The sequence below is a fragment of the Idiotropiscis lumnitzeri genome, chromosome 7 (genome assembly GCF_059441095.1).
Source record: "Idiotropiscis lumnitzeri isolate Australia: NSW breed Sydney's pygmy pipehorse chromosome 7, RoL_Ilum_1.0, whole genome shotgun sequence".
NCBI lineage: Eukaryota > Metazoa > Chordata > Actinopteri > Syngnathiformes > Syngnathidae > Idiotropiscis > Idiotropiscis lumnitzeri.
The window spans coordinates 9921261-9945277 of NC_142397.1; the positions used below are offsets into that span (position 1 = coordinate 9921261).

The following is a 24017-nucleotide window of genomic DNA, read 5'->3' on the forward strand; positions in this document are numbered from 1 at the left end:
TGATTTTATTTTTTGATGATTGAAATTTGGCAGTGGTGCTACCAACACTCATTTCTTTGGCGTGTCAAAATTTTAAGACATTTATTTTGACTTGTGATGGGCAAATCAACTTCAGCTTTACCTCTTGGACTAGTTGTTGTATTATCTGACTCCTCTAGACGACGCTGTTGTTTAGAAATGGCAAGTCGGAGTATTTTCAGTCCAATGTTGAACAGAGAGTGCCATCTCGAGGGGTAAAAATAAACAACTGTTTCACGGAGCAAAGCTGAAGCCTCATTATCCAATGACTACTTTGCAGGGAATTTAAGTTTCATAGAGTCTTCTGAAATTCAATCGTACAGAGCAAAAACTTTGAGCAAAATGTACTCTGATGATTTTACTCTCTTCCAAGTGTCATTTTTACTCTGTTTAGACTGACAACAAATATAGTAATTTTAGAGCGAAATGTACTCTATGAAATATATATAGATAGATAGATAGATAGCTTTCAGACACGACAGTCCTTGTCCTAAATAAAATCGTGCGTCAGCCGCAGCGTGTTTCCTTTATAAATGCTCGTTTATCACTGCTGTGTTGTTATAAAAAGCACGTTTACAACGTATTAATTAATTATGCGTATGCGAGAGAAGGGCTTTGGTTAACATGCCGTTGCGAATCGATTCTTTAATTTTTTTATATCGATGCATATTTTGAGCAGTTTATGTCGATATTAAATTCATTTTTGACGAAACTTTACACTCCTAGTAATAACTAATGTAGCTAATTAAATTATTATTATGAGCACATTATAAACCGGGGTCAAACGGTCCTGTTGTTTTACTTTGAAATATCAAAGCGGAAATGTTCATATCTCCCAACCTGATTCATTCCTGTAGGTGGCAGCGTTCGAAAAGCCAACCAGCCAGCCAGCAAGGCGATCTAAGCAGGCAGGACTGAAAAGTGGGATGGGAGCAAACGAGTGTTTCAGATTTTGTGTTAACGCCCGCTGACGGTTCGAGCAGAGTGGAGCCGACGGAGGGATCGAGGGAGGAACCTACGGAGCTCATGTAGCCGCGTAGAGACACACTCCGCCCGGACACAGAGGAGCCCTGCTCAGCGGGGGGGCTGGAAAATGGGAGCGGTGAAGTGAAGTAGAAAAACGGTCAAAAAGAGCGTGGACACTCTGGATGAAAGGCGAGTAAAGCGACAGTGAACTTTATAAACAAAACAATGAAGTTGTTGCCATGACTTTGTTAGACTTTCTCCTTTCGAAGAAGACGCACAAACTTTTTGTGCTGCAAGTTTGGTTAAAGAGGGAAAAAAACGCTTGGAGCTCAGTGGCCAGCTCAGGTTTCATTTGGCCTCTTGTGTTTTAAGAAACCGCCCACGGTGTGCCACCGCTAAACAGACGCCACAATGACACCCGCACCTCGGACAACTTTATCAGGCATCCTGCGCGACTGTGACATCTGCGGTGGAGTTCAACTCATTCGTAATCAGTTCTTTGAAGGTGATCTCCATCGAGCGAGTTGCATGTTTCATGCGCTGTCTGCCACGTACAAGAACAGAAATGTGATCTGGAACCATTTGTGTAAAGGCATGCATGGGCCACTTCACTGAAAGTGCCTGTTTCTGAAGACTTAAGCAAGCTTCACTTTAACAATTCCAATCAAACTAAACTCCAAGTAAAGTTGAAGTGGATTAATTAGTGCTATAATTGGTTGACTTGCAATTTTCAAAATGCAGTTCAAAATCTACAATATGAACATCCCACATTGAAATGTCGTGTACTACCAATCCTAAAATTATCATTAACTTCTGCAAATCATGGCTTTACTTGCGTGCAATATTGATATTTTTCAAAGGATTTAAACTTGCAGCTTTCTGACCGGGTGGTTAGCATACCCGCATCGCCGTTCTGAGATTTAGGGTTCGAATCTTAGCTCCCAACATTTCTGTGTGGCACTTCCATGTTCTTCCTGCACTTGGATGGACTTCTATGGGGTACTCCATCTTTACCTCATATAATAAAAAAAGACATGCATGTTATATTCATGACAGCCTCAAAATTGTCCTGAGGTGTGAACATGTTTGGTTGCTGCACTTTAATTGCTTGTAATTGATAGAACACGTCAGATGTTCACTTCAAGGTCTTGTGAGACAGAAAACTCACCCAAAAATGACTTAATGTCACGCATAATGTAGCGGGGCATTGTGCAGCCAGATTTCAGCACGGTGTAGGTGGCGCTGCAAGCCCTGCGGCAGGTCAAATTGTAGTCTTTTCAATTAGCAAAGTAATTATCGCCAGTACGTTGCAAATGCACTTCATCGTTAAAGCCTATTTTTTGCCTCAGATTACGCTAGCCAAGAAGTTGCTCTCAGTTTCAAAAAGGTTGGTGACCACTGAGCTAGGCTAACTACTTAGCCTACGCTTGTCCTTTGTACCTTTTTATAGCGTCTGGTCCGCAGACCTGAGGCAGGTCAGAAAGGTAAGGTGGAGTTAGATTATTTAAAGATTTGAAAACAATAGAATCTTAAAAGAACTCTTAAAAGATACAGGAAGCCTGTGAAGGGATGCCAGAGTAGGAGTTATATGCTCCCTCTTACGAGAACCAGCGAAGGGCGAGCAGCAGCATTTTGGACCAACTGGAAATGCTTGATGGAGGATTGGCTGACTGAAATTATATACTTTACCATAGCCAGCTGCCTAAAATGATTTACCTCGTGTATATATGACCAAATATTCATTTTTTTCTTGTCTCAATGCCAACTTCTTTTGTGAGTTGGTGCTATATGATTAACATTTTCACTTTGTATGGGAATTAAGAATGTTAATGTTAGGCTATCGACAGTAGCTGGTAATGGTTTTATGATGGTGACAGTTTGAGCATTGTACAGATAAATTTAATTTCGATTCTTTACTGTGAGAACTCTTATGAAAGTTCAGATTAAAATCGAGTCGACGTGTCTTTGACTCTTTCATGGTTTTCCCTTTTGTCTCCTCACTGCTTGCCCGATTGTTTAAAAACACTTAAGCGCCATCGGGTTCATTTAAAGCCTCAAGGATCCATTTAGAGTCACGCATTAATGGGCTTCAACAGAATTGGGCTTGGCATTCATCGTCTAATTGAGCAGTTTTCAGCCTGAAGATCAGAGTGATGTGATGTGATGCAAGGAACAAAGGTTCAATGAGTTTGGTAGTAAATGAATAGAGCTGCGTTAACGCTAACTGACCTTATATAATTTCTTGTGCCACACTTGTCGAGCAATAAAAACGTGGATGCCTGGAGCAATTTTATTCGTTGTGTTTGCACAACAACTCGATTATCACATTCATGGAGACCGTTAAATGGGATTAGTGGTGTTTACAGTGGCGGTCTTTGTGTACTTAAACACCTCCACAAGCCAAATGTTGATGTTTCCCAGAGGACTGTCTTTTCACTTTCCTTAAACTTGGAAAGTGAGAGGTTCTCTGGGCATTCTTTCGCAGGCTTGTGCTGACTCTTCACCCAGGTGGGGGGTGGTTGATGTTCTCACTTATTCAGTCGTTAGAGGGCGCGCGAGTCGAAAGCCGTTTGGTCTATAGAAAAGATTTATTGGCAGGGGCGTGGGGGACACCTGGTAGGGGATGTTCAGCCATTTGTCGAGCAGATGGAGCAAAGGTTGAAGGAAGGGTGATCGTGGCTTCCAACTCACTGAGGTGATGAGCTGCTCGGTCATGTTTTGCACTTTTTGTTTCACTGGCGCTTTCCTTTAGTCAGCATAAGGCCTCTGTTTTAATAAGGAGGCGGGTCTGTCTGTGCGCTTCCATCTCGAGGCCAGTTGGGATTCTCTATGGAGGTATGTACTTTTTAGCACGGTTCAACATTGTGTACCGACGTGCGCTTTATATAGATGCTCTCTTTTGTCATGTAATTATGTCAGGCTTTACTGCAAACCGCTACCACACAACCATCGTGGTTAACATCTTTATGTTCACAACTGCAGTTTAATTGCCTGGCTGTAAAACTCTCCCACCAACAGATGTACCCGTGAAAAGTCCAAAAGCTGACTGTTCTTATTTCAGGTTTTTAGTGAGTGGCCATTAATGACAGCAAAGGACCTGTTGCATATACAAGGCCAGTAATGTTTCGAGTTCAGGAGTCAAAAAACTGCACTGAGGTACGAGTAGTGGACTTTGAGCGCCAGTGAATGTTGACCCGATAGTGGCGCGCCATATAACAACAGCCTCTTACATAAGTGGCTTAATCACCTTAATACCTGTCTAATAACCAGAGTACATTATTTATTGCATTGCCTGTCAAGTGAACCAACAACAAGCATTTCTCGAAAGGGCCGGGCTTGTTTTTTTTTTGCTGATGCATTGCCCTAAAAACAAATTTCAATGTATTTAACGCCCCCTAAATGTTCCAAAGTACTTTGCCAGATGTGGCTGTCATTTCTTAAACAAGAGAAGTGGTTTTTATCTTTGGGCTGCTGAGTCATGGCGGGACAGCCCAACTGTGACACTTCATTTCCCCTTGTTAACTCACTTTTCATATTCATGACAGCTAAGGTGTGGGGGCTGTCTCTGTCCATGTCTCCCTTCACAACCATGCACACAGTGTGACTTGGAAAGACACGACATTAGCCCATGAGGGTATCTTCTTCATTAAACAAAGCTTTTTGTAGTAATCTGTCCTAGGGAACATGATGTGCTTGATAAGAAATGGCCTGGAACAGGACGGCTTGGTAAAATTAACCAAAGGCATTTGACCACCAATGAGTGACTTGCGTTTTGTGCAGTTTGACTCTGCAGAACCTTTTTGTACTTTGTAAAGGAGTGTAACAAAATATGGTCATTTAATTTAACATTAATGCCGAGGTAATGTCAATTACATTTTTGATTATGTGCGTTACGTACGTTTTCGCAAACATCTGATCTGTTTAATCAAATATCAAGTAAAACCTTTGCCAAGATTTTTCTGTGGAACTTCTGAAGTTGAAACAATCCGACGATTGTCGACTCGGGCTCGTTCTAGTGCTATGTGAAACGATTACCTAAATACAGTTCAGTTGTATTTAACTTTTTTAAGTTCAATGCATTTGCGTTTGCATTTGCGGACTATTTGTTCCATGTTAGACTGATGTCAGAGTTGGGTCCTCATTGCCGCCAGTAAATCATATTTGTTTTCAGTCAGGGATGTACTCCACCAAGGCTGCCTTTTTGTCACAGATTCTGTTCACAATTTTTTTATAAACAGAATTTCTTGGCACGTCCGAGGCGTTGAGGAGGTCTGGTTTTAATCCACAGTATTACATCCCTGCCTTTAGCAAATTATGTGGTTCTGTTGGCTTCATCAAGCCGTGATCTTCAACTCTCACTGGAGCCGTTTGCAGCCGAGTGTGAACTTGATGAGAATCAGTACCTCCAAATCTGAGATTCAGAAAACGGTGAAGTCCTCTCTACTGGTCGGGAACAAGATCCTCCCCCAATTGGAGGATAGGGTGAGAAGTTTGGTCATCCAGACTGGGTTCGGAGTAGAGTTTATAGGCGAGGTGGTTCGGGCATCTGGTCTTGATGCCTCCCTGGTCGAGGTTTTCTGGGAGGAGGAGGCCCCAGGGAAGATGCTGGACACACTAGAGAGAATGTTTCCTGGCTGGCATGAGAACGCTTCCGGATCCCCTCAAAAGACCTGGATGAAGTGGCAGGGAGAGCGATGTCTGGGCACACAATCGATGGATGGATTGCATTTAATCTTCAAGGACTGATCCCCCCCCCCAACACACACACACCTTTTTTATTTAGTGTTTATGTGCACTGCCTTTGAACTGGATTCAGTATTTAAGCGCAGTTTTTTTCACGTTTAAGTGCAGCGTGTGTATTCAAATTATGCATAATGATTTCATTTATTTGCGTAAATGTTAGTCGATGAAAAAATATCTAAATTAAGGCCATTCAAAGTTATTGAAAGATATTACACTTGTTTAAATTTGACTCTGTAAGCTCCACAGTCAGACATTAGGGCGTTGTTGTAAATAATGTGCTGTGTTTGCAGAACATAATGGCGCTCTTCCTGTGGCTTGACCTGCTGCTGCTGCTGCTGGCAGGCGTCCGGAGCGCCTCAGTCAAAAACTGCCACCCGGGCTGCCACTGCGAGGTGGAAAGCTTCGGCCTGTTTGACAGCTTCAGCCTGACCACCGCAGACTGTCGAGGGCTGGGCCCCGGCACTGCCATGCCCGTGCCCATACCGCTGGACACGGCCTACCTGGACCTGTCCTCCAACGCCATGGGCCCCCTCACTGACACCATGCTGGCTGGGCCGGGTTACACCACTCTTGTTAGCTTGGATCTTAGCAGCAACCACATTACAAAGGTGAGTAATGTTGAATTTTTTTTCAGTTTTGTAATAGGAGTCCACGGTTTGCCACTGTCCCAACATACATTTTGAGGTTGCAATTGGATCAATTCTTTGAATGCCTTTAGTTTTTGTTGCTGAAGAGCCTGTTATCTGTCTGTTGTTTTCCAGGTAAGCCCCAATGCTTTGTCCAAGTTGCGTTACCTGGAGACTCTGGATCTGAGCCGCAATGACTTGGAGGGCCTCTCGCCGGGCTGCTTCCTTGGCCTCCCTCTGGCTGAAGTGGACCTCAGCCACAACAGCTTCCGGGACTTCAACATGAACGTATTTGTGGCTAAAGTAAACGGCAAAGCCATCAGCGTGGATCTGTCCCACAACAAGCTTGTGTCTATTTCCACCACTCCACATGGCAAACTTGTACACATTCAAAGCTTGAATCTAACTGCAAACCGTCTTTCGAGCATACCGAGGCTGGCGGGACTCGAGATATTGAGATACCTCAATCTGGATAGTAACCCCATCGTTGCCATTAAAGAAGGAGACTTTGCTCACCTGACAGATCTGGTTTTCTTGTCCCTCAGCAGCCTTCATCAGCTTCAGGAAATTGAGGCACACAGCTTTAAGGGCCTCCAGAGCCTCCAGGTGTTGGATCTCTCCAACGATCCCAAGCTAAAGACACTAAAGCCGTCTGTTTTCACCGGACTGGACTCACTGGAGGAGCTGAATTTATCCGGCTCTGGTGTGAGGTCTTTACCAGAAAACATGCTCTCGCACCTCCTGGCTATTAAGAGCATTACGCTCGGACACAACATCCGCTGCTTGAGGACCCAGAAACAAGGACAGTTTCACAGGCAGGTGGGTCAGACTCAACACTATGAGGTGCTCAACTGTGTTGGCCTTATGTTGTGATCCTGCCAATACTGACTGGTCTTTAGTCTTGATACCAGCGCTGTGCCTTCAATCACATACAGTTTCTCCAAGCTTTAAGAGTTTTTTTCTTGCCTTTTGTAGACACAAATGGATGAACATAAAAAGGTCCAAACTACATGTATTCAAAGCGTAATTTCATCATATTCACTTTCTTCTTCTGACTACATGCCATAGTTGTCTCTGTGCACTTATTTTCATCACAAATAAAGAAGCCAAATGTTGTTCCTAGAACTGCTGATTGCGTACCACCACTGACCACATTACCCTAGAACTGCTGATTGCGTACCACCACTGACCACATTACCACTACATTAAGGCATAATTTCAGACAATTCTGAGGATTTTTAGGGACCCCGTGCTTTTTTGAGTTAGATGCTAAAAGAATACTTTACCTTGACTCAACGTTTTGCTCTGACATATCGACTTCCACACCTCACTTGTACCGCATTTTCTGAGCGAGACAGCATGCTTCATTAGCTTACCATGCCAAGGTAAGATGGGAAGTTTTATCGACAATATATACATAGGACCACGGTTTGCTTGGATATTGACATTTGCAAACCAGTTTAGAATGCGAACAATGATCATTTTTATAACTTGAATGTACTTCGAAAAAGCCAGCTCGTGAACGCGTCCATACGTGCTCTTCATTGTATGTCACTTTGCCTTCGACGGGGTGACTACTTACTTCCTTGTGCGTTAGAGGGAAACATACGGCGACCACATTGACTAGTAGTTCACTTTTACTGTCCCAAAACAACGCATGATAGAGGAAGTATGACGAATGAACCTTTTCCTGTGGACCGAAGAAATGGCCAGACTTTAGACTGCATGTTTGAATGTCTTCAAAACATAACGAGGTTCTGGCCTTAAAATGTTTTCCTTGTTGTGTAACGCAATCAGATAACATACAGTAATTCTATGTGGAAAGATTTATATTTGTATGTACATCACAATGCTGTCTGTATTTTTGCAAATGTGTAATAAATTGAGATTTTTCTCCTTTGTCGCGTACTCGTGTTCTGTCTGACTTTGTGGTGGTAGGTGTGTCAGTCTACTCGATAAACAGTGGTAACAAAAAGCACCCATGAGTAAAGACTTTGTCACCGTCCACTCTGTATTTGTCTTTTTTGATGGCAATGACTCCTTCACAACAGACAGGGTGTGTTGACTCTTCAAACTAAAAGGCACATTTTTTTTGCACCTGAGCCCAAGTCACTTGATTTGAGTATCTACTGATTACTGATTATGATACTGACTACCTGATTTAAAACCAATATGATGCAATGCAAGGGAGAAAAAAAAACACATTCAATTGTCTCTATCTTAATTTTCTTTTTTTCTTTGTTTGAATAAACATTTGACGAGGATACCTTTTAATATGGCTGTAAATCAGCCGCCGTTCAAATCAAGAAACTAAAATATGTTGTTTTTGATTTTTAGAAATTAAGAAATTGTGAAAATCTTTTTAAGCTGATACTGACCAGCTAAAAATCACGCCATCTTCCCCGATCAGGACAACCCAGTCTGTTAGATGATTTGGTCAAAATATCCCAATGATAAAGAATTAGAACACAAACGTTACAATACACATTGGCTCAAATCGAACAAGTTATCATTCTTGATAGTCCTATTACATATGGAAGCACACTGTGTGTATGTGGCACATGGCTACATCACCAAACCCAAAAAACACCGTCACCGTTATGGCTATTAACTCATGCTACCCTTTGGATGCAGCAAAACTCAACGCAGCTCTGCTTACCTTTCGGCTTAGACATCATAACGAGGATGTCACACCCGTGGAGAATGTTGCTGTTTGTACATGACAAAGACTCTGGATGATAGTGTTTCAGACTGTGTAGTCACTTGAAAGTGGCTCTTGATCCTCACCCAGCATGGGCAGCGAAACATGACTCCAGAAGAACATGAGAGCTTCACTCAGGAAAGACAGCTGATATTTGAACCCTGAGCCTTTAGCTATTAAGCCGACATGCTAACCACTTAAGCAGCATACTGACTGCTGTTAATATAAAGGTATTCAAATCAAACAAAAATGACTTACAGGCGTAATTGAAAAAGTTGCTTAAAAGCCGGCACAGTTTTTTTTTATTTTTTACACATTGAATCATTCCTTTAATGATCTCTGAGTTGAAGCTTCATGAGATGCAGTCATCATGATATCATGCATTTCAAGATACTTATGTGAGCATTTTGCCTTCTGGAAAGTTGAGAGCGAGACACATTGACCAGTCCTGTGTAAGGGGCCTTAGAAAAGGTCATGTGGGTACGCGGCAAGCGTGCTAGACTTTGGCATGTAACCCAGCCAGTTTAGGCTGGTATTCTGCCAAGCTGACAAGTAGAGAAAGAGGCTTGAATAAATACAAAAGTCCTTCGACACAAAGCAAACATTGACATGATGCCCGCTTTCTCTTGACAACAGGATCCAAAAATTCAACATTTTGTCATTAAAAAAATGTGCTTTACAGAAATAAGATTTTGGAGCTTTTGGCAAGTAGGCTTTTTTTTTAGTTTTTTTTGGAGGGGCTAATTTATTTAAATGCTCGGGTAGGTCTTTAAGCAGACCCCCCAGCACTTGTCTCCCACTGGAGTGTGTCTATTTGTGAAAGTGACTACTCTGTTGCATGGGGGAGGAGCGTAAGAAAGCCCTCCGTGGATGAGCCCATTGCACAAAGCACTTCCAGATGTGCACGTTTTCCCCTCGAGCACTTACATGTAAGGAGTGAAGAAGACCATCCATCACAACGTGCCCCCCACTCTCTCCCATTAAATGCAACCCGACTTAAAAAAAAAACTAACAAAAAAACAAAACATGAAAACGCAGTCATTTGTGGAATCCACCAACACTGCAAATCAGATTAAAATACAAAATCGGACTTGATTTGATTTCAGAATATGTGGATTAGCGTAGCATAACCTTAATGTGATGCATCGCAAGGAGAACGGTGCGGTTTCCTCAGTCGAGGACAACTGAGTGACGGACAAACAGCATAAAGTCGGACAGGATCACAAATGTGTTGTCAACATCGTTTTTAAAAAAAATGTCCACACAAAAGGCAGCACATTCCACAATGTGGGAGCGACAGACCGCAAGCCTCTATCAGCATTTTAATCTTGTGTGTGAGGGACAGTACGTAAAAAGCAGTCAGCAGACCACAGTGGCTTTACCAAACAATGAAATGACCACCAAGTACGGAGGAGCCTAACCACCGAGGGCTCTTTGAGTGCCTGTTAAAATTCTAAACGTCACAACACACTCATCAGTTTGTACGAACTTCCCCATATTTCGTTTTTGCGGTCGTTACCCGTCAAATTGAGAATGTTTTGCAGTCAAAGGCCTTTCACAGCTTGCCTGACCAGCCTGTTGAGAAGAACAGCACCGTTTCGGCTCCCTCCCAGAGGACAAGGTTGAAATTGGGTCACGGCAAAATTGCAGTGATTTTTTTCTACCAGATCGACGCCCTGACACAACATCGTCTTGTTGTGTAATCACAGCCAGAACAACGACAGTTCTCCGAACAAGACAGGACAAGACTCTCGTTCCTTACCACAACTTTTTCCCAATTAAAAATGTAATCTTCCCACTTTGCGTGAGGACTGTGATAATGAAGCTTTCTTTTGGCAATAAACACGTTGACCCTGCTGTTTTCCACCACGATGCGGAGAAAGGTGAATGAAATGGTCATCAACGTCGGTGCGAGTCGTTCGGGCCTTTCTTGATCAAGCACTGCTCAGTTGTGAGTTACAGATGAATGTAATTGGACCTCACTAAGGAGATCAAGAGCAAGCAGGCTGTTTTACTTTTTGGGAAGGTTTGTTTTTGAAATATGTTGTTTTCACTTTTTCCTTAAAGCCAGAAATATCAAAAGATGCAGTGAACCCTGGACTATTTCGACGATTGCTTTTCAAGAACTTACCTGAAGTGTTCGCCTACTATATTTCAGTTTATATTTGCAGCCCTGGTTGATTGTAGATTTTTAAGTGATTTTTTTAAAACAAATTTTTACAGTATGTTATCCAGTAAAGTCTGAATTTAGACTTCAGGTGTGTCATATCTTAGACAGCACAGCTATTTTGGAAGTGAAATAAGAGCAAGAAAAAGAGACAAGAGAAGGTCCCCTACGAAGCTCCAGTAATAACACATAACTCATGGCAATACTGGAGGACTCATGTAGTCCAATATAACTAAGGGTTCTAACCGGAACCCTTTGAATCTTAAAGGGCCCCCATTGGTGTTTTGCAAACATGTTGACTCTGCATAGCGCCACCCCCTCACGGGTGAGTGACCAATCACAAAACCTGTTCATCACCTTCGTAAGTAAGGTCTGCGAGAAGGCCGGACTGTGATCAACTCGTGATCTGATTGGCTATCGGAACTGTCAATCAACACTGAAAGCTCATTGACTTTGATAGAACAGAGGCCCGCACAATTGTATCTGAAGGCCTCGGACGAAAAGTGCGTGCTACTGGCATTATGAAACCTGCCTGGCAACACAAGCTTGCTGAATTCTGATTGGATAAAAACTTAAAAGAAAATACAACACTAGGATATAATATGACATCAATGTGAGGAATATGATCATGATTTCTTGATTATGTTAAGATAAACAGAAGTGTTAAATTTTTGTTTTGGTCACTGAAGAATTCCATCCATCAATTAATTTTCTGAATGTTTTTACTCATACCACAGTGGAAATGTTTTTTTTTTAGATTTACCGATCTTCACTCTGCAGTTGAACTTGTAAACATTAACTGAATGAAGTCTCAATACAAGACCAGTCCTTCCCATTTTATATGGACTTTGGTAGCTACAATATGTTTCCCTTGGTGGTATTGATCCGAGCGCCCTGCTGGCTCATTCGTGCAGCAGTGATGAAGGACGCGGATGAGCCGTGTCAGCGCGATGCAGCTCGGCTCTGACTTTTTTTTTTTTTTTGTTTGTTGTTTGCCACATAAACAAAAGCTCGGATCATCTCGCACAGCACAAAGATATGCTTGTTGGGTGGATGCCTTTGAGCACAATGACAAAAGATTATAGCATTGTTTTCTTCCTGAAAGCACAGAACTCTTTACTGGGCTACATTAAAATGTTCAAATTATACAAAAAAAAAGTGTGGTATTGTTGACTTCAAGCGTCCTGCTTTTTTTTTTTAACATTCCAAATTTGCATGAAGGTGTAAAAAAATAAAAGTAAATGCTGATGTTAAAAAAAATAAATGATGCATCCAGCAGAAATAGGTTGAAAAGCTATGCCCTTTATCTTCATTGCAGATTAATTGCTTGACCTCCCTACTCTTTTTGAACATGCACCTTGCAATTTCCATTCACAGGTTGACATGTGTATTTTAGTCCACATTTTGCAAAGGCAAGCCGAGAGCCTCTGGTACGTTTGCCAAGTTTCAAGTGGAAATCTTTGTCGGCTGAAATGCCGATATTTCGGACGCGGATGACAGTGTATGACAGAGCCGTTGTTTTTCCATCGTCTGTCCATCCATTTTTGTTACTTCTCATTCTGACTTGGGTCACGGGTGAGCTGGTGTCTATCAGTCAGGTAAATTTAGATTTGCGCCACCTTTCATGTAAATGAGTCATTTTTCGGCCGCAGAGACTGTCAGGTCATAGGACTGCTTGACTGAGGATAGTTAGATTGGCCCATCTGACATTCACAATTCTTTCGGACATAGCAAAATAGCAGAGCTGGGCCCAGGGTTGACGGAATCCACTTAGTTTGTACTCTTGTATTCAAATGTGACATTTCGGTAGGCTGACTTCATGTTCAGTCAAGTGGAGAAGTAATAATAGTTGTGAGGTGTGTCTTTTTCCAAAAAGAAAACGTCAAAGACAACTTGGAATAGTTTCCTGCATATTCTCTCGGGTTTGCGATGCAATCACAATGCTTCATCACCAGAGGGGAACGGACATGACTTTGCATGTTGAGGGCAGAACAATAACAACAAGTATGCATGCTCACGATCTTATTTTCTTATCTTCTTTCTTCTATGATTTCTTGTTTTCAGACCATCTCTTTGAGAACGTGTTTTGGCTTATCGAATATTCAGGCTGATTCTGTAGAAGTGTAACCAGGTCACTGCCGATAACACTGCTACTTTATTGCCAACTTATTCACGGCTCGGGTCACTGTACTGACGTTTGGCTTTCGTTAGAACTATTCATCATCTTATCTGTTCTCTTGAAATAATGTGATTGGTTCAGTCATTTAGGCCACATTATCAATTCTGATTTATTTTATTACTCACAGATGTATTTGCATGAATCACAAGGAGAGGACGGAAAAGAGTTTCCAGTGTAGTCGTTAATGTATTGACACCAAATTACGAGGGAAGTCTTTGGTTTGAAGTATCTGCCGAGACCGCGCCAATGCATTAAGAAAAAAAAAAAGTGTATGCACTGAAATGTGCTTTCGTATCATTCTTGTCCCCTAGTTGCTCCAAAAGAAATTTGCATTGTGCATCATCGCCTCTCATCCTGCTGACCTCAGGGGGGAGTTTCCAGGAGTTATGTGAAGTCATTGTTATGATTCATTTGTCGTTTTCTGTCCGCCATCTGGTTTTCATCAGCCGTCGCTAGGCGGGACAGTGTGACGGTTTTCCTCCAAGGATACTTGCTCAATCACTTTTTATTGCTTTTTTTTCTTTAAAAGTAAATACCCGGTTTCTCCCAGTTGGTAAAATAGAGGGAACGATCATTTAATGTGGAAAAAATATATGTACATTTGTCATACATACAGAATGACCATGTATAGTAAAACGATCCAACTTGTGCTGCTGAGTCAGCAATATATGGCAGCTTCATGCTGTCAAAATGTGAATATGAGCCCCCTCTAGTGTGAAAAGTTGGAGCTACACAATTCACAGAATTGAATTAATATACAATAAATTAAAAAATAACAGCTAATTTCATTGTGGATTTGCTTTGTTTAAATCACTAACATAAGAACAATTAATTTTTTTTGGAGGGGGAGTAATACCCCAGTTGGTTGCAACTTGCAGAAACCTTTATAGAATAATTTGCATAAATATTTAACAAGACAAGATGCTATGTACACCATTATATTGAAATACTAATCACTCATGTAACTTGACTGGATTTGAACATATCGTGTCAAAAATATCAAAAGGCCCAACAACAGAAAAGGAGCATTGAAAGCAAATTCACTGAAAAGTTTTATTTATCACTGACAATAAATAGCACTAAAATCATAACATGAACAGTACGATATGTGGGCCTTCTTTAAAGTTATCAATCCTTTGTTTTTGTAATACATTTCAAAAACATGCAAATGTTTCATACACAAGAGTGTGAAGACCTTTTTGAACTCTCACATTATCATCTCCAGTATGGACAAATACTGAGCTAGACAGGCAAACTTGAACAATGAAACAAAAGAATAAATATAAATACTATCACCAGTCCCAATGATGGGGAATTCTCTAGGTGTCTGTGTCCAGCACTGTTACAAATTTACATTTTCATTTTGCTACAACGTCATTCCTATGAATTTCCACTTCATTATATGCGGATTTCAAACAACGACTGCAACCTCAGCAGCCGAGAATAAAGTTGGTTCTCAGGATACGTATGACCTTTCTTGCCCTGTAACTGTACTCATACATCGTGTGATCGTGGAAGAAATACAAGAATCCTGAAAAAAGAAAATAGAAATGAATTAATACTACTTAGAAAGTTCACTTGAGATTGAATTTGAGTGACAGAGAAAAGTGAGCTGGTACCATAGTGGTAAACTGCGGCATCAACCTCGTCGTCCATTCCGGGAAAATCTTTCTCGATGGATCGCGGATAGCCACTATCCATGGTGCCTCTTGCTTCATCATAACTGGGAGTTTAAAAAAAAAAAAAAGAACTCAATTAACTCACTTTTATTTACTGACTGGGGCAGCTGACCTAAGTTTGACAAGAGTCACTGGCGAGTCAGATGTTTAAATAGTTTTAATAAGTTGCGTGATTTCTTATTGGAAAAATCCAAATAATTGGAGTACTTTTCACGGCCGAACAGTCTGAATCGAAATATACTTAAAAATAATTCACATTAATTTCAACATTTTACTCAAGTAAATATCTATTACAAACTTTGTAGAAAATTGTAGTTGAGAATGAGAGAAATTGCGATCAATTCTGAAAACATTTCTGTAATTGCTTGACAACACTGATTGAGCGCCATTTCCTCAACCTTTTCCGTTTTGATATTTATATTTAATACAGGGTAGCAATTCAGTATAGAGGGTTTTCCCAAATGTGTCCTTTTGAATATTTATATTTAATACAGAATGTTGATTCAAGGCACTTCGGTAAACATTTTCATTGTAATGATTTTTTTTTTTTTTTATAACACTACTATGCATTACCTCCAATATTCCTCCTCATGGAAGAGGAGCGTTTTCCTCGTGTCTTTGATGTAAACGGCCGCATCCAGTTTCCTCACACTCTTGGGAAGTCCCAGTTTGTGTATGTACTTTGGATAACCATCCACAAGGTTGTATCCATTCAAAGCCCACATGCGGATACCTGCCGAACACAACGGGCAAGATTTTGCTTCAAATGCACTGTATTATTATTTTTTAAATCGCGATACGTTTAAAAAAAAAATCTTAACGTACCGCTAAAAATGATGACCCGGTCCTTCTCGGGGTTCTCATAGGCTGCGTCCACCTTGTTGGGGATGGACGGCCATGTGGACTTGATGAGTGTTTGCTCGGGTTCGAGCATCTGAGGGTGGAGACGCCAGTAGAATCTGCAAAATGAAACTATCATGAATATATTTGTTTGACCCGCTTGACCCAAATCCCACAAATGCCACATCATTTTGAATTTAGCACTCCATATACTACATGCAGTGGTTCTTTGAGATAAAAGTTGAATTTATTACTGTATATGCCGAAATAAATCTAGTAAAAAAATGCCAGTGGGCTCACTTGTCTTTGAAGATGACGGTTTCTCCTCTGAGTTCCGTTGCCGCATCAAAGCTCAAAGTGGGGTCACATTTTTGGGGGGCGTCTGGCTTTGGCTTGACTTTCTTGTGATCTGGATTGGGTCCTGCGTTTTACCCAAAAAAATCGAATGCTTGAAAAAAGACGAAGCAACCAACCTTGGGTTTGATTGATTACCGGTATGGAGTGGTTACCATATAGTGCTTGGATGCCTTTAACGTCATCCTGAGCAAGCGGGTACCCCGTCGCGTACGAATAAATGGGGTACATGAGGGCACCCGAGTCTGTGGAGTGTGACATACCGAGGGCATGGCCCAACTCATGTGCTGCCACGATGAACAGGTTGTAAGCTGCGAGAAGAACATCCAGACATTAGTCATGGTTTTTATTTCATAAAATGTCACCTCCACTTCAAAGTCAGATAATGACCTGATGAATCTTTGCTCCAGTGCTCGTCCTCGTCGAAGTGAGTGTCTCCTCCGATGCCTTGGCCCGGCGGGTAAGCGTGAGCGAGCAGCCCGTTGGGACCGTCAAAAGGATTGTGGTCGCCATGTTCTGTATGGATCAAGTTCATTTTCAGTTAGAGTGGTTTCGGTGCTGATGTGCTTTGAGACGCTCCTTTTTAACACGGTTCCAGTTAGACTTTTGTGAAAAATACCCTCGATCACCCGAGCACTTCATTACAGTCTTATCGGTTATGTGTCAGTTTTTGGTTAGCTTAGCAATTAGCAGAGCTGGGCACTTGACCCTTTTTACTGGTCAGTCCCCCGCCCATTGGCCACTCGGTCTCGGTACGGTTCCAGCCTCAACCCTTCCGGCCTTCATAAAAATTGTTTCAGGAGAGGTGCTAACGGCAGAGGTTTATTTAAACATCATTAGCTGGCTAACATTATTATTGTCTTATTATGGTCTAATTCGTCTCCTTCTTCTTCATCTCATTCTTCTTCTTTCTTCTTCTCAATGCAAGTAAGTAAATTGTGGGATTGTGGTAAGAATTAACGCGCAAGTGTAAAGCAAGGGAAGATTTTTGGCACCGCATTCTGTATTTTGATGATGCCATTGAGAGGGTAATTCAACCGCAATCTGGTTTTTACGAGTAAATTAGGATGAATGTAACATTTTTGGGTGAGTACCTTTCCTCCCAAAGCTGATCATAATGTCAGCAGTGCCATAGTACAGCTTCTTGAAGGTCAACGGCGTCACATCAGCCCACACATTGAGCGCTGAGCGGATGGCTCGGTCCACATCGGACTTCCTCAAATCCGGAGTGTAATTTAGAATCCTAAAACCAATACAAAATTTTTTAGGAAAGATCCTAAAAACAATTAGGACACACATTTACATTTCCGGAAGTATACCTGAAAGTCACAATGTTATTTTTCCATTTGAGGTGCCGCGGAAAGTGGTTGTATTCGCCAACGTCCGGGACGCCGCATCTTGCCTGAGTCATAACGTCGAAGGTGTTGTCATCTAGATTTCCTGTCACCTGCACGGAAGGCAAAAAAAAGACACAAAGCACGTCTTCAATGGATGCACCTGTCCATTTTCTAAACTGCACCCTCAACAGGTTGTCAGTCAGTCCCACGGCACATTTCGAGAGCGACAAACATTCGCACTCACATCGTCACTGAGAGGGAACAGAACCTCAGATAATTGCTCCAAAGTCAGGCAAGTGAACCTTCCTTCCTGTTCCTTCTCCATTAGGTGTCTGTCAGGAATCTTCAAGGTGTGAGTAGTTTTGCTTTCTTCTTGTTTTATTAGGTAGTTGTAAATGGCAATGGCAACTAAAAATATTAACATTGCAGGTTGCTTTAACAAAAGTTTATTTGATGCTGACAGTTTGACTATGGAACAAATGTATCCGCTGAATGAATTCTGTTTCTACATGACAAGTACTTCCACTAAATGGGTGAATATAACTTAAGTAAGATTGGATTGTTTTATTTTTTTTATTTTATGTCCAGTATGTGATCTGCGAAATAAAACCTGTGCAATAAGTGGGTAAATGATACAAAAGAAAATATTGCATGCTTTCTGTCCACTAGTTGAGATAAAGTTGATTAAAGGACTCATTTTGATGTATATTCTATTTTCATAACATTTTTTAATTTTTGTCCCTAAAATTGCTATCCACCCCTGTCAGCGTGCTCGCATATTTTGTTTGCATGTACCTACCTAACACAACAACTACAAAATTCTGTGGAATTTTTTTTTTTTTAATCTCACCTCAAGTTTGAAGAACCTCTGCATTTGCTTAAGTTTGGACTTAAAGTCTCCCGCTGACCTCTTCTGACTTTGCAGACCAAGCGGAAGGTCATAAAAGCGCCGAAGGTACATCTGCGTAAAACAAAGAGGTCATGAATGTTGACAGTCTGGAGCTCATACAGCCTCATACAGGTCTTACCTCAGCTATCAGCCGGTTATCTTTTTCCGTGGCGAGCAAAGGCCCGGCCAGCGAGGAGTGAGTGGCCAGTGGCAGCAGCAGCCAAAATAACATGGTGGCTGTCAAGCAGTCATTGATCCTGTGCGTCTCTAAGGGGTATTTATAATGCTTGACCTCCCCCCTTTTTTTTTCCCTTAAATGATCCAAGTGAATCACGTAAAAGCACCTAGCCACTTCCTCCTAAGTGACGAGGGCACGCTCGTGTTTGTCTGCCCGCCTGCTTCTGAACTGCGCCAGTCTGACTCAATGACCCAAACACACTTTGCAAATGTCAGTGTGGCAAAAAGATGCTTAGGTTGCATTTAATGGTGGGACACAGGCGATCAAAATGAAAAACATCTGTCTTGCTTAGGTCACAATAAAAAATGCACTGATGGGATTGATAAGGTAATTTGTTTATTCAGCAATGAGACAGCTGCAGTTGAGCCAAAAGTGACATCCCAAAAATGGACCTTGCAAACCAACACTGCTGGAGTGTGGTGCTGACAACTAAATATACTGTATTAGTTTTGAGAATTCTTTCTAAGAAAAATTCCTGTCAAGATGACTCCATTTAGATCCTTTTCAAGGATCAAAGAAAACTATCAGAATGTTCTTTGATTTAAAATTCACTTCATATTTGTTGATTTTAAATCAATTACAAAATATTATTCAAGTAAATATCTGTGACAAACTTCACAAAAAAACAGCAGTAGAAAAAATGTGATTAATCGCAATTAATTACGGTATTTTAGGCGATTAAGTAGTTAAAAAAATGCAATAGCTTGACAGCACTATTAAATATCTAATCATAGGTCTAGTAATCGCTAAATATATTAAATGGGTGGCGCCTCACCAAACAGGACACTGACATGTCTCGCCTCCATCTTTCTGCTACAGAGACCCAAAGGAGACAATGACCAGTGTCGTGCCAAAGTACTTTTACCCCCGAAAAAATCTGTATCCCCTGTCGCGGGAGCGCGCACGCATTGGCTGAAGGCGGCGCGATGTTACGACGTTTGTTTTCATTGAAAGGCACGAAGAATGTATGATTTTGTGTTTTTGATTTGCTGTAATTTAAACTAGGTTTTCCATAAAAGTGGTAGTCTTCGTCGGTGTGGTTTTCAGCGCACCATTCGGATTACACCTTGGCTCAATTAATACTATAGCGTGTGAACCGAATACAATTTCAAATACTTCATCACTTCAGTATGAGAAGTCATTTGTGATGACGTTTTGGTTGCACATTCGGTGAAAATTTTTGAGGCAGCCTTGCAAAGTGAGGCATCGTTGTATGCGTGCTTCAAAATAAAAGCACATCGAACTTTTAGGTTGTTGCATCCTATTAATTCACCGCTAGATGGCGCTAAATTGTACACACTGTCCCTCAAATGTACCATAGTTGTATTATTTCCCCAGAATTGGTGCATTATTTTATATTAAAATATACACTAATATATATAGGCATATATATATATACACACACACACACTCACGCCTGACCAGTACAGTTCCGCATCACAGTGGGTTTGGAGCCTAGGCCAGTTGAATGTGGGCTCCAAATGTGGTACACCTCATACAGTCTAGCACAGGGCAGACACTTGGCCTCTTCAGTAAATAGGCACTTGAATTAAACACACTCCACACAGTACTCCGTCTTTACTTGTGCACTTTAGGCCTGATCGGGCCTGAATCCCTTCAGTCACAATACATGGCCAAGTGAACCTGCACCCCTTTGTGTGCATCAGGTTCACAAATGAACAAAGACCACCTTCGAGGTGATGTATGAAAATCTAAAGTAAAAATGAGAATCTTCCTCTTAAGTTAAATGAAGACTCTGAGTTGTCCACAATGTAAGTACAAATGTGCCCAGTGATTGGCTGGTGACCTGTCCAGGTTGTCCAGTGCCTCAAAGCCAAAGCCAGCCGGGATAGGCTGCAGTTCAGTCGTGACCCCAATGAGGATAAATCGTAAACGAAAAGGAACAGTTGCCGATTTGGCACTTTGTAAAGTAAACCTTACACTCATGCACACCACTTTGTGGTTACATCATACAGTATTCATATTGTTGGAGTCGAGTCACCGTGGAAATGAGAAGTAGTTAGTAAATCAACCTTTAAAGGTGCATGTGTGTGTGCGTGTGTGTGCATGTGTATGTGTGTGAGTATGTGCACGTGTATGTGCAGGTGTATTTATATGTGCCTGTGTATGTGCAAGCGTGTATGTGCATGTGCTCCGATCTCCAATTGTTATGTCTTTCAGAATGTGTTTTTTGCGATAGCGTCTGTGTGAGTCCTCCAGTGCCCAATTTGGTATGTTTGCATCTCTAAAGCCAATGTGGAGAATGTGCTTCGTCGTATTTGTCCATGAAGTTCTGTGAAGGTGAGTGCAGGTCATGGAAATGCTACATGTGCAAGTTTCTCTTACTACTGAACATTTCAATAAAGTTCACACATTTAAACTAAGTAATATACATTTAGCATATGAGAATAATCTAATAAATCAGTAAACATCAGGCCTACAATCCCAGTCATTCTTGTGACCCGTGCTTCTAGTTTCATTTGATAAATGCTTCTTGTTTCATCAATATTTAAAATATTCAGTAAATATGAACCTGCTAACTTTAATAATCGACATTCTGTCCCGTATGTGTTTAAAATAATGCCAGTTATCGTAATAGAATCCTTCAATATGCTGTGACGCTTAAGTTGCCACACTATTAACTCATTCAATACCATTGACGGCTTAATACGTCAAAGATCCATTTTTTTACTGGGCTGGTCGTGAATGAGTTAATGGACCTGGAGAGCTGTATAAAATGTAATAATAGTACATTCCGAGAAACGAACACTTGAATGTGTCTGTTTGAAGGTTCCATAATGCATAATCAGATAAAAACAGCCTTGGGTAATTCGTGTGACAGGTGTATATACTGTGCAGTGGCGCTTGTGATGCCCAACTTATGAATTTGTCAAGATGTGAGCGAGATGACTTCTGTCCATGAAAAGAGAAAAATGTGAGGAAAACAAGTCAACTCATCCGGATTGCTTAGAATATCATTTAACATCAGATGATTCCATCTGCATCCTGTGTCCACACTTTGGTTTCAAATTTTGGAGCAACATCGCTGCTTGGACTGTGTGACTCATTGCGGGGAAGTTGGCTGTCAAGGGGAATTTGGATGGTATTTTAAAATGGTGCCTGACAAACACACACATGTTCTGTGTGTGCGTGCGCGTGTGTGTGACCTTTTTTCTGCAACCTTGGATGACATTCCTGCCCCACACTGTTTTTTTTTTTTTTGCACATTCAGTAAAAAAACAAACAACAAAAAAAACAATTGCAAATTGGAGGGTCCGTGACTATTAAATTATTAATGCTACTTAGCTAGTATTAGAATGTTTTGTGTTCAGTTCACTCAAAGTATTAACAGTCTAGATGACCACATCATTGCACTTTTTACAATTTACAAAAAAAAAATTAATAGTCCATAAATAATATCTTTGGCATTTTGACATTTACAAATACGTATGAACTACTCACACTTGAGCACCTTGTATACCCACACCTGCTTCCAATTAAACCCATCACCCGTGGAATGTTCCAAATAAAAAAAAAAACAATTACGTCATCAGTTTGAACGTGACATATTTTAATGTATTCAATTGAATATAGGTTGAAAAGTAAAACATTAGTACAGTAATGTTACATGTTTATTTATTTGTAAACTTTGTAAGCTTACTGGTTGCTGAGGTCTGCAAAGTACGAGTTCTGTTTTTATAGTGTGTCACTTCTTGTCTGCATATTTTGGAATTTTTTATTTTCTGCATGCCTGTTTCCAAAATGTGCCGAGCTCCTCAAATTTCCGCTTAGCCTCAGCTTTTTCTAAAACGGTGACTACAGTGCTGCTGTATACATGAACCCATGATTACCATTTTGTACATCCTTCACTTAACCCCTCGCCGTTGTCAACACCCGAAAACGCCCAGCTGTTAATGCTCTGCTGTCTCTTTAGTTCTCTGGATTATAGGCAAACACAGTCTGTTTGTCCAATTTACAGAAAAAAAAAGGGCAAAAAAAAGCTCAATACCAGATATATCCGTTGATTTATGAAGGAGCGTCAAGCTTCAACATTCCCGAATCGTTTCAATCAGGCACCCACGGTGCTTTGCAAGTCACTGTTTGATCATTTGGGGTAGCAGGAAATAATTGACAACTGATGTCTCCAGATGAAAATAAATAAATAATTAAATAAATTACAAAAAGTGGTTGTGTTTGGAGTTATGAAGTCATCTCTTTTATTGTTTAAAGTTGTTCAGCGAAAATTGCGAAAGACTGCTTTTGAATCATCATTCAAGAAATTTACTTTGTTTTCTCAAATACTCTTTTTGTAAGGGTTGCCTACAAGAAGTGCCATTGGCACGAATGTTACTCGGAGGGAGGTGTGACGTCATGGTGACAAGTTCTACATTTCTGGACGTTGAATAAAATGACCTACAGAACAAAATGCAACAACCAATTGAAAACGCACCACAAGAGGGCAGCAGTGATGCAAAGCTGAAGCTGCAATCTTCTGGCCCTACCTTAGCGCCCAAAAAAAAAAAAAACATCTGTGTTAATATTACATTATTGATATAAAGGCCACATACACTCGGTAATGAAAATATTTACAAAGAATTGCATCATACTGTGTGAAAGACATCAACCACTACAACATGCATGCATTATTTCCCACTAAATCCAGTGTGAAATTTGAAATTGAACAATATTTAATAACTTGAATGCAATTACACTGAACAATCCCTACCAGTCAAAGCAGGGACACGAAGAATAATATATATATATATATATATATATATATATATATATATATCAATATATATATATATATATATATATATATATATATATATATATATATATATATATATATATATATACATATACAAAATTTGCAGCAAGCACTCATGTATCCATCCGCGGCGGAAAAAACGGTTGTTTTAAATGACTGCAAATTATGTGTGTTATCAATCCAACTTTCCCATAAGTGTCTTTGTTGCTATTATTAACGATTCCAAGCATGTGTACGTGACAAAATTTACAGTGGGTAACTTCTTCTCATTTTATACAGCTGTGGCATTCTTGTGTTATGTTAACTTTAGAAACTGTGGGTTTTGTTTTTGTTGACTGCCATGCCGGTAAAAATAAATTCCACTTTTACGCTGAACATGACTTTACTGCATCTTCTGTGCCCCGACCGTGAAACCAGAATGACAAAAATTCCTCCTAAAAGAATGCAGGGCTCAAGTTGCCCTGCAGAGGAATGTTAATGGTCCTATAAAGGCCCACAACAACCCATCA

At 40.7% G+C, this 24017-nt stretch overlaps 2 protein-coding genes across 6 annotated transcripts; one reads left to right on the plus strand and one right to left on the minus strand.

Annotated features, from left to right (window-relative positions):
• The first annotated feature begins 856 nt into the window (after nt 1-856).
• On the plus strand, nt 857-7507 carry tsku (tsukushi small leucine rich proteoglycan homolog (Xenopus laevis)). 5 transcript variants are annotated; one of them, XM_088301233.1, is made up of 4 exons: nt 1864-3679; nt 3764-3819; nt 6018-6335; nt 6489-7507. In XM_088301233.1, exons 2-4 carry the CDS (start codon nt 3814-3816, stop codon nt 7224-7226), a joined length of 1062 nt encoding a protein of 353 aa, XP_088157359.1. In that variant the 5' UTR covers nt 1864-3679; nt 3764-3813; the 3' UTR covers nt 7227-7507. The 5 variants fall into 5 exon arrangements, with proteins under 5 accessions (XP_088157360.1, XP_088157361.1, XP_088157362.1 ...); XM_088301234.1 differs by lacking the exons at nt 1864-3679; nt 3764-3819 and adding an exon at nt 857-1173; XM_088301235.1 differs by lacking the exons at nt 1864-3679; nt 3764-3819 and adding an exon at nt 1360-1489.
• Nucleotides 7508-14614: 7107 nt separating this feature from the next.
• Nucleotides 14615-18893, minus strand: mmp13b (matrix metallopeptidase 13b). Its single transcript, XM_088300578.1, has 11 exons — nt 18639-18893; nt 18461-18571; nt 17593-17720; nt 17368-17516; nt 16664-16789; nt 16429-16584; nt 16220-16340; nt 15905-16038; nt 15653-15812; nt 15020-15123; nt 14615-14931 (listed from the first exon to the last, which is right to left on the minus strand). Exons 1-11 carry the CDS (start codon nt 18729-18731, stop codon nt 14831-14833), a joined length of 1383 nt encoding a protein of 460 aa, XP_088156704.1. The 5' UTR covers nt 18732-18893; the 3' UTR covers nt 14615-14830.
• Between the last annotated feature and the right edge of the window lie 5124 nt (nt 18894-24017).